The sequence below is a fragment of the Vanacampus margaritifer genome, chromosome 20 (assembly GCF_051991255.1).
Source record: "Vanacampus margaritifer isolate UIUO_Vmar chromosome 20, RoL_Vmar_1.0, whole genome shotgun sequence".
Classification (NCBI taxonomy): domain Eukaryota; kingdom Metazoa; phylum Chordata; class Actinopteri; order Syngnathiformes; family Syngnathidae; genus Vanacampus; species Vanacampus margaritifer.
Genome location: NC_135451.1, coordinates 3,695,113 through 3,708,440, shown reverse-complemented (window position 1 = coordinate 3,708,440; position 13,328 = coordinate 3,695,113). Strand labels below are relative to the sequence as shown.

The following is a 13,328-nucleotide window of genomic DNA, read 5'->3' as shown; positions in this document are numbered from 1 at the left end:
GACACAACGACACGACTCGGGGTGAGCGGGGCTCGAACAGCCAAACTTCTGATTACTGAACGAGCATCTCTACACCCTGAGCCACACAATATAATAAATAAATAGCAGGGCTTAACCTGCTTTTTGGGATTAAAATCACATTGAAAACAAATATAAAAATGACTATTTTTTAAATGTGACTGAAACTAACTTTTGCATGTTGTACCCAATTTTGTAAACCCTGCCCTTGCTCATAGTAATTCCAGCACATTCCAGCACAAGGAAGTTAAAGTGTGATTGCAGTTCATTATATGAGCTCTTAAAAATATAAAATTTGTCTTGTATACTTTGCCTTATAATCTCCTTATTTAGGCTTTATGTTTAGAGAATATGACAGGTGGTCAAATCAATGTATTTAGCACAATTGACTTTATTTATGTTTTTATAATTGTTCAGATATACTGATTGTGATCTAGTAAGTTATTTTAATTTTTGATTATATACAACTATTGACGTTGGTTATTTATTCGAATGTTTAATCTATTTTAGATACATGATACATTAATTCATATGAAATAAACATCTTCATTAAAACACTTTAAACTAAAGTGGACATGTCTGAGCCATGAAACTCCAGGGCTGAAAATGAGTTCCAGTGCCCTGATGTATGTACTTCTTGTGACGTTTATGTTTGGTGCTGTGCCAAGACATTTGTCTAATGTGAAAAATAAATCTTGTCTTAACAAAGGTTGAGAAACACTGATGTAAAACATTGTGCAACTGGGGAGATTTTTGTGCTTGACTGCCCTCATGCGCGCTCAAGGTGATGTCAGTTTTATGTCTCTGCTGCCCCCAAGTGGCCATAAAAATCACCGTTTGTTTTTGTAGCTGCCTTGAACAGATGAGTTGAGGGCTGGCAGGTCTGCCAATTGATCACACACAATGTCCTAGATGAAACAGAATTGGAGAGTTTCCTTGAGGCGGCACAGGCCCCCATTCAAGACACAGAGATTTGTTCAGATTAAATAGACAAGACACGATTTGGTGCAGTACTGTATTAACTCATCAGTCACAAAATTTGGTTCATATCTGGAATGAGATGAGATGAATGACAATCATGCTAATAGTTTATCATGTCAATTTGATTATTGTGACTGTTGCAACATCTCCATATGATGCAATCTACAACAACAGTAGTAAACATTTTAAATTAATACCATATTGTTTGGAATGGTTGATAGAAATTTTATTCGAAATGAGTTGATTGAGCAATGAAACCTCATGTTTAATCCCACTGCTTTCCCTCTAAGTAGCTTTGCATACATTTCCTCCCTCCTCTATTGAACCTTTTATTTATGACATGATCTGAGCAATAATTCAGTTCTTGTTCTATTGTTTACAGCCAACTGCACTAATGCTTTATCTGTGATGAGACGATTGCTGTCCCTTAGTTATAATTAGCGAAATAAATAATATAACAGTTTGCATTGAAGCTTTTGTGTGTGCAGTTCGCTCAAATTGATCCATCTGAAACACATTCCAGAAAGGGTTTTTTCTAACTCCACCTTGAATATGTTCCTTATTTACGCTTAAAAGCATCATCTGCGTCAAGGGGGTAATTGTGTTGCCTAAATGGTGCAACATAAAAGAGGAGCTTACATGTAATTGTGGCCGTAATTGACAAAATTTGGTAAAATGGGGTTGCAGTTTCCCTCAGTGGACCTTTTTGTTGGGGTTTTGGGACCCAGACTACCCTCGCTTGGCTGTGCAGCCAATTTGTTTTTTTTTTTTCAGATAAAAGTAAATAAAATGTGTGCAATTTAATCCTGCCCCATTATCCCGCCCTTCAGCCAGCGCGGAAAACAAAACCCACACAATGCTCCACTGAGCATGGGTATGCACTGCATTTATAGCTTATATTGGCTGCTCACCACTGGTATGTATGTATGTATGTATGTGTGTGTGTGTGTGTGTGTGTGTGTGTGTGTGCGTGTGTGTGTGTGTGTGTGTGTGTGTGTGTGTGTGCGTGCGTGCGTGCGTGCGTGCGTGCGTGCGTGCGTGCGTGCGTGCGTGCGTGTTGGGGTAACAGTATCTGGTAGTGTAAGGGATATGAGTAAAATAACACACACACACACACACACGCCTCAGTGAGAGTTTAGCTTGGCTACCATCAAATCGGTCACAGCAGGATTTTCAACAAATTTCAAGTAACAAAAGCCATATTTTTCATCTGGCCCCTTTGCTTCCATCTGAGGTTGTTGGTATGCATTCTGCAGCCTGGTGGAAACTCAGATGCAGTCCTCTGGCGAGCATTGAGAAGAGTACAAGTGGAGAGGAGGGAAGGGGGGCGGTGAGGAGGATCTTTTATATCTTGAACACACATACACACACAGAAAGCAATTTGTGGGCCTGAAATGATTCCCGTCAATTGCGGCTGGCTGCAGCCTTCAAGCTAATTAGAAACTTCAGTGAAACAGCAATAACAAGTTAATTATGTTCCAGGATTATTAAAGTGCTGTATTCCCTCCCTCCATCAGCATCACTTCTCCACTGATGCACTTCTCTGTAAACATGGCGGCTCTTCTCTCTGTGTGTGCATTCGAAAGGGGAAAATTTTTTTTAACTCTATGTCTGCATTTACATTGACATGATGTCACTTAATGTGTGATCATTTGTTAATTTTATTTACCCACCAACTCCAGTCTCCCAATCCTCTGTCTTTCCTCTCTTGTTCAGTTGGATCATTATCCTGGAGTCAGCTACACCCTCCCAGATGCTTCGGACACCAAGTTCAACCTGGTCAAGACCCTCTTCTTGGGCAAAGTTTATGGTGAGTTTAAAGATTGCATTTTGACATTTAAGAAAGCAATTAGAAAGGAACAGGAATCCCCATAATGTCCATCTTCTATGCCTGACCTCGTTGACAGCTTCTTTTAGGTCTTCTCTCTATACCAGGGATGGGCAACTGGGCACGCGGACCCCAACCACACTCACCCCTTGATCAATTAAAATAATAATAATGATAATACATAAAAATAAATTGATGTAATAATAATAATAATAATACCTTCAAATAAATTAATGTAATAATAATAATAATAATTAGTATTACTATAATTGTAATAATAGTTCGTTTTTCTTTTCTTTTTTTTAACAACAAACACCACCACCACCCCACCCCCCAAAAAAATCTGCAAGTGCTTATAAACAGTATTTTTCGCAAAAACTAGATTGAAATGGAGAAGGAAAAAAAATACTACTTGTGAATATATGAGTATGCACGGGTCAACTGTACTTTTAAGTTGTAATATCGCCATTGCACCACTAGATGACAGACACGGCTTAGTTGCACTTTATACTTCCCTAAATTACACAGTGAATAGGCCTAATTTTTTTTTTTGCATATTTGGAATTATATGTAGGACGAGCATAGCACCTCAATAATATTAAAAGTTTGAGGGAGTTGATTTTTGTGAAGAAGAAAAAATGCACAAAATGAGTTGGTTTACTGTTCACCAGTGGTGTGACAACTGTGCCTTGAATGGTAATTTTATGCAAGAGAGTCCTTTGTGCTAGAAAAAAAAAACGTTGTTGTTGGGTTAGGATAGAGGATCTTTTATAGATGCATTGAGATATCTATTATTAAAAAATAAACCTTTTAAGAGCATGTATTTTGCACATATGCACATAGTTTGTCCATAACTATAATAGCCTTTTTGTCATACATCCGGTTAGGAAGTGAGTGGTCCTATGTGGCCCGCAGTAGCACTGATGGAAAATTGTGGCCCCTTCCAGCATTTACGTTGCCATCCCTGCTCTGTAAAATGTATATATTCACATTGGCTCAAACAGCAAGTGCCCTAATGGTCATCAGTTTTGGTTTAAAAAAATATATAATTATACAGTACAAGCATTGTGAATTGAAAAATATATTTTATTTGTCTTCACAAAAAACTGTGCCTTTGTTTGAATAAAACTGCATAATTATGCTATAGGACATGATTTTGACACTGCTTTTGCATTGAACCGTATGAGATGCAACACTACAATGTAGAATTCATTTTAAGATAGTATTGAGAAAGTAATGCCGATGGTCAGCTTCATTGTAAGGAAAATAGTGAATTGTGAATGGCAATTTACTACAAATGCAATTGGCGAGCGACCAATCCCAGGTGTACCCTGCCCTCTCGCTCAATAATGTCAGCAAGGCTAAGCTCCAGATGGATTTACCGCAACATAGTGCATTTCCACATGAATCCACTAGAGAGCACTACAGAACTATCACCAAAAAAATCTGTTCGTTTTAGCGCTACAAGGCTCATTCTTCACTACTATTGTATTCCAACTGGATTTCAATCACTACCTGATTAAAAGGTGATTCATTGTCAGATTCAACACACAGTCAACAATCCAATAAAAGAATAAATCTTAACAATTTACACATTTATTAGCCTACCTTTACAATTAATTGCTGATAATTTTTCCTGTATTATGATGGTGTAATGCTACTTGTCTGTTTTCTTTTTCTTTTAAGGAAGTGAAACTCTATTAAAAGATTTGTTTTACAAAGATAACAATTCAGTTTTAATTAATCCTCCCAGAGAATAAATTATTGTTTGAACGCTGAGATTCAAGCGTACAAAGTACAAATGAATGCTGTTCATTTAATTTTAGTGCAGCTCTTGTGTTCGGGATTCAGGAAAGACAGGAAGAAAGCACATAAAAAGAGCACAAGCCTGACAATAAGCAGGAAAGGAAACAGGGCAATGTGAACAAACGAATGCACATCTGGTTCCATCTCTTCCTATTTTGCTCTGAGGCCTCAGAGACAAAAGAAGCTATTGAAAGATTCATCAGACTGATCATGTTTGAAAGACAAAGGTCCTTTGTTTGATAGGGCGCTACCATGTGCACAATGAGTGATGTCTCCTCCATCACTACACATTCAAACTTATTTTGCAACTATAGAAACGCATGATTGCATGATATTAAGCAATTTTAATGCAAAAATGTGTGCAGGTCTTTCTAGTGGTGCTCACCTACTTAATAGAAATTGTATGTACTCTTACTTAATAATATTTTGTTGAAGTAATGCCTGTCTGACCAGAAATGCATTGATAATGATTCTCATTTAGTCCAATCAATTCAAATTTGAATCTGATTTTACATATTCATTTCTAAAGTGACATCTGTGACCTTTTTAAATAAGAGCGGGTGTGTTTAGTAAACAAAAGGGAATCTGTGCTGCACTTGGTTTTTGCATTTGCAGTAATGATTGTTTAAGCATGTTAGTTTAATGACCACCATTAAGCCCATTCGCTGTAGTTGGCATGTCTCAAGCCAGATCTAATGAGATTGACAGTGTTGCTCCTGTGGGCTATTGTGTCTATGGAAGACTCAGCATTTTTTACTATATGCTGCTAGAAATGGTTTTGATGTCTGGCGAGCATGCAGTTGTGCTTTTATGTCAGTACATCTTTATTTAGATGTATAAAAGCAGCTTTTGTGCATAAGGAATTGAAATTAAACTGTGTGAGTGCTGGTGGGTAGAGAAACGGAATTTGGCTGCAGGACGTTCCTGCCTACAATTCTGCAGCCACAGATGAGTCATGGATCATCTGGAGGAGCAGACACGCACCCAACCCATCCCTCAGCGCCTCAAATTATGTGTGCAATGAAAATGAGCCACGTTCAGTCAACGGCATAAATAAATCTTGACAATATTGACAAGACTGCTGACTCGCAAAGTTGCATTTGAAAAATCCACTGCAACGGCCCAATTGAAAATTCACATAACACTTTCCTGATGGATTTTCAGAGGAATTTTCAGGTGTAACGCAAAATCACGTTTCCAGAAGAGTCACATCCTAAGGCAGTCAGAAAAACTCAATCAAACTCTTACACAAGTTTAAGCTCGTGGAGGCAACGTTTCATCACTAAACCGTCAAATTACACTTATCAATTAATGTAGCGGTGTCTCGCATGACATTGGAAAAAAGAACAGCGCCATGTCGACAACTTAGCCAAACATTTAATTGTGTGCTGGTTATTAGATGCAGGTAACAGTATAAGCTAACACTAATCTATGGTAACACTGCAGCTCCTCTTAGCTTTTGTTTTTGGCGTGGTTATACTATGGATCATGGGTGGAAAAACTTGATGTGGGACAGTTAGTCTGTAAACAAGCCAAATTATAATGTCACAAATCTTGTTTGTTTACTTTCACATGCACTCCGGACCACCAGCTGTTTGCATTGAACAATTAAAAAGTACATTCTTATCAAATGTCCACTTTAAGTTGAAATGATATTGATTAAGCAGTGATATAGTATCAGTTGTTCGTGAAAGCAAGAGCAACCCATGAGTTCTTGCTAGCAGATAAGCGCTTATATTATACTCCATATCTGTCCTCTATTCCTCTCTCTTCCTTGTCAAGATAACACTACTCAATATAAGTGCTGCGTCTTTTAACTAATCAATTTGAGAAGAAGCTGGACAGCACTAGAACTGATTATTTCTTTAAGCAGGCTGGACACGGGTATCATTCCTGTTATCTGGCCATGCAAAGTCGTCAAATCAAATACACTTATGTTAACAACATTCCAATCTGATGGACAATTGATTTTCTTGTCCTATGTGGAGCAACAGCTTTAATGTTTTCTTGTTTTTTGACCTTTGGGTTCAAAAGTCTGCATTAAAGCTCTGATAGTGAACCGATTAGTTGTTGCTGTGTTTTGGGGGGTTTTTTGCATCCTTTTCAAGCCCAATCCAGCTGTAACCGTCATTCCGTTATTTTATTTTAACCACGCCTCTGTCATCACTTCGTCACCACTATTTGAGGACTGACAGACAAAGTAGTGTCAGTCTGTCATTCATCAACAATATGGGCATCTGTCAGTGACAGACTAACGGACAGTCCGTCAGTACTGACAGATTGTACATCTCTGATGTATCTTCTGAGCAAAGACTGGGTTTAAAAAATATGTATATATTATAATGAAAGATAAATTTTGTCAAGGTTTGGTCTACTTTTTGTATAAACCTGAGGGAAAAGCCAAATTTTTTACTTCCTGGTAGGCTGTGACATCAACACTTCCAAAAATGGGCATGATGTGGAAATGATACAAATGACTTGGAAGGAAAAAACATTGAATAGTGTTGCTCTACCAAATTTGCTCTCAAACTGGGACATTAAAAAATGCAAAATAAAAAATATGAAGATGAGCACGTTTTAACACGTTTTTTGTTGAACGTATGGTGCAGCTGCTCCTAATCTTGTTTCGCTTGAGTGTGTTTGTCCAAGACTTTCTGTGTGTGACATAATGCCTGCAGTTGTACTTTTTACCCCGGTGAATCCTGATCCACTTTGATGTAGGTTCCAAGAGCCATGTTTTTCCCAGCTGCTGTCAGGGTGGGGGGTGGGACCGCACTGCAGAGAGAGAGCGACGGAGGGAGGATGAGAGAAGGGCAGAGATGAGTGAAAAGTCTTTGCTAATACTGTGCTGAAATCTGCTATCAAAGAGGAGGCAAGGAGTGAAAGAAGAGGAAAGCAGGTTAGCCTCACACTTTTTGACTCGGTGTAACTGCCATTATATTTGCGTGTTCATGCTCATGTGTATCCATTTTGTGGGAAGTCAAATGTATGTGTGAGTTTACAACTTTCAGCTTTTTTTCAATTGTTAAATCACACAAAAAAGTTATGATTAGCTTTACAGTTTAAGTGTCATTTCAGTGTATGTGCACATGGTCAGGAAGTGATAGCTACAGTACACAGGTGAATTGTCATTCGTTTGTTGTTTACATTTTTTAAATATTATTATTGAGGGTACTCTTACGTTGGCTGCTCCTGCGTTTAATCTTTCATTCCAATGTGTGACGTGATTCCCATTTTGATGATCACAGCCTATATAACCTTTTTTCAACCCTGCATCAGCTTCCATTTGTTGCCATGGTAACAGTTTGATCTCTGCCCTTGTTCTCATCTCTCACACCATTCAAGCTTTTTTTTTCAGCCACCATCTTTCCATCCCTTATCCTGTCACTCACCTTTCCCACCGCAGACGCAGCCACACCCTCCCTCTCATCTCGTCCTGCAGATGTCTCCATCTTCCCTTCTTTTGTCATCATCCTTGAACCACATCTTCCAGCCCCCTTCAAAGGAAATCCACCACCTCTCCAAAACCCATCCCCTACCTGCATGTTCTCCTCCCGCATTAATGATTCATGTCACACGGGTGACACACAAGCTCACAGGGTGCGATCGACTGATCAACATTATGACCTTGGGGCGATCGTGCGCATATGTGTGTGTGCGGAGCCACATATGGTTTGTGGTGGATCACAATGCAATCATTTGGGATGATACAACACAGTCTCCTTCCAAGTGGATTGGACTTTGCTGTGTTGCAATCATGAACCATGTTGTGTATATGTTGTATCTATTAGCTTGCAAAATCCCTGGAAGGAAAAGCCAAAAGAATGGATTGCTTGCGGTCTGATCAGTGTGCTATGACAGGCTTTGTCAATACAGAATGACTTGTTAATATCCACAGATGACATCTAATGCTGTTGCCTCTAATATGCTTAATCCCCTGCAAACCCTGCCCAGACACACACGCTTCCAAGCTGCTCAGTGCAAGCCTAATTGTGGGGAAACTATTACAAAGTTTATTCGCCAGTATATCTACTATATACATACAATCACCACAGCCAACTTCAGTAATGGCCAAAGTGGCTGCTTTCATTCCCTGTAAATGCGGCATGCTAGTAGCGCTCGAGAGTCTCAACGTGGCTACCCAGCCATTTTAAACATAATCTTAACATCAAGTAAAGTATTTATTGAAACAATATGAACCACAGATTAATCTATAACATTTTAGAATAGGGTTAGATGTGTCATGTGTCGTAGATGAATAAACTTGCGTAGTTTTTGTGTGTGTGTGTGTGTGTGTGTGTGTGCGTGCGTGCGTGCGTGCGTGCGTGCGTGCGTGCGTGCGTGCGCGCGCGTGCGTGCGTGTGTGTGCGTGTGTGTAAGTGTAAAGCACTTTGAGTTGTTTCTTTGCATGATCAGGTGCTATATAAATAAAGTTGACTTGACACTGATCATGCAGTGTCGTAAAACTCGATCGACTTCTTGTCGCACATGCATGGAACCAATCTTGCAGCTGAAACGGATTTGGTACTGACAGTACCCACTGCCATCCATGTTGAATTATCAGGCAGGAATGCAGTAAGTTTCATTTCACTGTTCATACTGTATACTATATTTGGGGAAAAAATACATTTTGTAAAATCCATCCTTATACTGTATATATATTGCCCTTGTTGCGGATGCCGGTGGCTGGAGCCTATCCCAGCTGTCTGAGAGTCAGGGTACAATGGCTGCTAGCCAATCACAAAGCACATACAGACAAACAACTGTTCACACTCAGATTCAGATCCATGGACAGTTTAGAGTCTTCAGTTAAAGTAACTTGTATATTTTGGAAGAGCTGAGCGTCAACTCTCAAACCTCATAACTGTGGGGCAGATGTGCTGTTCCATGCTTCCCTAATTGTAATACACTATCTTGTATAACTCGAACCTTGCATCTATAATAATTACTTTAAAGTCAGCCCACCCACATCCCTCATGCAAACAGTTGTGTAGAAAATGCATAGAGGAAATGCTTTTGTAGAAAAAAAAACTAAATGTTGAAACATTATCTGGTGAACGTTCCCATGTGAATCACTGGACTAAAAAGAAACAGAAATAGGGAACCCTTTTGCTGCTATTTAGACGCCACACGAGACGTGTCTTATTAGTATTCTGGGCCGCGCCTCTGCAACACATTTGCCAGCATACATGAGCGAGTGCATTTCTATTGGTAATCAGTATTCATAAAAGTGCTGTTTGTGTTCTGCTCTTGTGTCTGTTTTCTGCCGCCACCGTTTCTGCACTGACACGCACACACACGCATAATTCTCAAGATCTGAAGTGATTGATAAGTGCACGTTCCCTGTTGCTGCCCAGAGACTAATTAGAATGTGTTGTTGAATAACAATTGAGTTTATTAGTATGCAGACGCATACACAAATAGCTTTAGTGGTTCATCTGGAGGCGAGCACACCTCCTCCCCTTCAGTTGTTGCCATCAGATATATGGTAGACACAATGCTCACGTCTGTGGTAGGCCTGGTCAGATAATGATTATGTAGTGCTCAGCGCTGTTCCTGGCAGCACAATCAATAGTGGGCCTACACACACACTTGTATTGTTCCCATCAGAATGATAATAAAGCCATATTTGGATAAGAAAATTGCATCTTCGAACAAAACATGTTTTGTTGCTTCAGCATTATAGATCATGATGGGCTGTTTGGGTGTGGTGCACTCGTGCACCTGCACTGTATTAAAGAGTGGTGTGATGTCATAGTCAAGAGTGGATGGGAAGGAAAGCAAGAAAAAGGCTGTGAGACTTAAGAGCTCATAATATTCCAAATGTAATATACTCTCTGATTTGTATTCAGTTTATTTTATACTGTATAGATGTTGATAGTTATTTAATATTGAGATTTTGGTTTCTGTTGTAGTTCATCTTAAAGGTATTGTCTTGCTTTGGACAGGTTACAATAAAAATAATAATAATAATGATAAAAAGTACATTCCCCACCAAAGTTGGTCAATATGTTTTGGTAAGATGACGTTTAAGGGTTCATCCCACACACAAAAAATAATAAAATAAAATAATTATTTAAATTGTACAATATTTTTGAGTTTATTTTACCAATTTCAATTAAAATTTTACTCAAGCTTTGAGGAACAAACTCATGACCTTCACCATGGGAGACAGCCACTCTACCACCTGAGACATGCCACCCTTGATGTTTTGCCACTATACTGCATTTTAGTTCGTTTTTATTTCGTTTTTGAGTTTTGTTTTTTAAATTTAGTTAGTTTTAATTACTTTTCAGGGTGGTAGTTTTAGTTATTTAAAAAATGCTTACAGGTAGTTTTAGTTAGCGTCAGTATTAGTTTTCTTTTTATATATACACTGTACATAAAAAAGTAGTTATTTAACAAATACCATGGTAAAATGAAAAACCACAACAAATTTCTTACCTCGTGTTCCTCGTTGTTGACTAAAATAACCTTGCCCTTGAGTAGTTATATATATATATATATATATATATATATATATATATATATATATATATATATATATATATATATATATATATATAATTAAACTGCTAAAATGTACTCAAAACTATCTTTGTAAAAATTTACTTAGAATTTTTGAGTGAAAAAACTTTACTAGTTTTTTTTTTTAAGTAAATATGACTCTTTTTTTAACAGTAGACCCACCCATTTTCCTTGAAAGTCCCTGTTTTCTCTGTCATTTATATACTGGTGAGATCATCTACCCACCTGCGCATCTTTGTCCTACCAGAAACGGGATATGTTGACCCAGTGGTGATCGAGCGTTACAACACCCCAGGCTTCATTGGCTGCTTGTCGCGGGTGCAGTTCAACGGAGTGTCTCCCCTCAAGTCTGCCTTGAGGAGTAGCACACAGACAGATCTCGTGCAAGAAGCGCAGCCTGCAGCTGCCTCGCCGGTGTCTTACCAGGGTAAACTGGTGGAGTCCAACTGTGGGGCGTCACCTCTCACCATCCCACCAATGTCGGCCGCAACAGACCCGTGGCATCTGGACAACACAGGTCAGCATGCCTTCAAATAACCTTTTCAAATGCATTCAAACAATTCGAAAAATTCATACTGAAACCTGGTAGTGGCTGATGGCAACTGGCATCATTCAAAAATGCTGCAGTATTGCTTGGGCCTGATGCCAACACTGCCTTTGGAGATGCTGAGGTATTACACACAGATCCTGTCTATTGATCCAACATCCTGGCTTCATCAACAGGGTCATGCTTCTGTTTAAGAGATCAGCATGACTGATTGGCATTTTCTATAACGTAATCTCATCCTATACTGCCACAAGTATTTTTGATTTTGGTTTTATGATGCATCTCAGGGACTTTCATTGATAAATTCACATTCATATTTTTTCGGCCACTTACTTTCCCATGTGGGTGTACAGCATTTGATTTCCGCACTGTAAAAAAACACACACAAAAAACATGTTACATAAAAAAATAGATATTTTCTGGCTGCTGGGGCGCAAAAAATATACAGTGAAATAACAGAAACGTATTCTTGCTTCTCTTTTTTCCATCATTAACTCATTCACTCCCAGCCACTTTCACTGAAGCAACCCCCTTCGCTCCCGGCTGTTTTACTGGATTTTGACTGATTTTGCAAGGCCCACAGAATATTGTGTTCTATTGCTATAAAAACATGCAACCTACGAAAAGAAAGATTAGTGTATTCTTTCATTAGGAAAAATAAGTTTCATCATTATTCACAAACATGTTTAAAACACTGGGAAAAAGAGCTTTTTGCAACATGGCCCTGGTTGATCTCTTATACTCTGCTGCCTCCTGCTGGCTGTTTTTGTAATAACTACCATTGCTTTAAGCGGTATCAAAGTCTTCTGAATGATCTAGCATAAAAAACTTAAAATAAAATAAACATAAATACGTTTTTGGGACCATGGCAATATTTAAAATAGAATGTTTTTATGAGTTTTGGGGAGCAAATGGGTTAAAATACAGTTTGTAGTTGTAATCTTTAAAAATATTTTGCCTTAATTTCATATATTTTTTAATGTTTAATTGGAAATATTATCACATTTTACAACAATTAAATTACCTAGAAGTATAGTATGTACATTGTATTGTGAATAATAACCCTAACCCTAACCCTGCTTAAATTTACAAAAATGTGCTGTTATTAGTTTAATTTTATGGAAAGAGGTTGTATAATAAATAATTTATGTTTGATGTGATGTAACAGTAAAAGACACACACAAAAATGTGATTCATCTTTCAAAACATCAAAATTGGATATTGGGTTTAAAATTGCCACATTTATACCACACTTTTCCACTCTAAAAGCCCCTCAAACCGCTTTACATTTTGACTACTCTTTCACCTTCTGATGATGACGCAGCATCAGGAGTTCAGTATCTTGTTCAAGGATTCTTCGACATGATCACAAAGGGGATCAAACCCACAATTTCAAGGATACTGGACGACCACTCTACCACTGATCCACACCACTGTTTGTAGCAATTTTAGATCACATGAAATAAATACAAGGTTGGTAGTACTGCTCAAGAAGAGAAAGCATCCCGAAAGTTCAAGTCACATTATTCGCTATGCATATTATTCACCCTCCCTATGTCTCTTTAGAAGTCCTTTCAAAATAAATGGTAATACAATGTCACAGACTGTTAGCATCTCGGA

General features: G+C 38.3%; 1 protein-coding gene across 2 annotated transcripts in view; it reads left to right on the top strand.

The window, feature by feature from the left end:
• Positions 1-13,328, top strand: part of cntnap2a (contactin associated protein 2a) — a 340,351-nt gene that overhangs the window by 323,601 nt on the left and 3,422 nt on the right. For both annotated transcript variants that reach the window (XM_077553952.1, XM_077553951.1), the window contains 2 exons: positions 2,716-2,809; positions 11,409-11,678. In XM_077553952.1, coding sequence (XP_077410078.1) covers positions 2,716-2,809; positions 11,409-11,678 — 364 coding nt within the window. The remainder of the gene's footprint in view (positions 1-2,715; positions 2,810-11,408; positions 11,679-13,328) is intronic.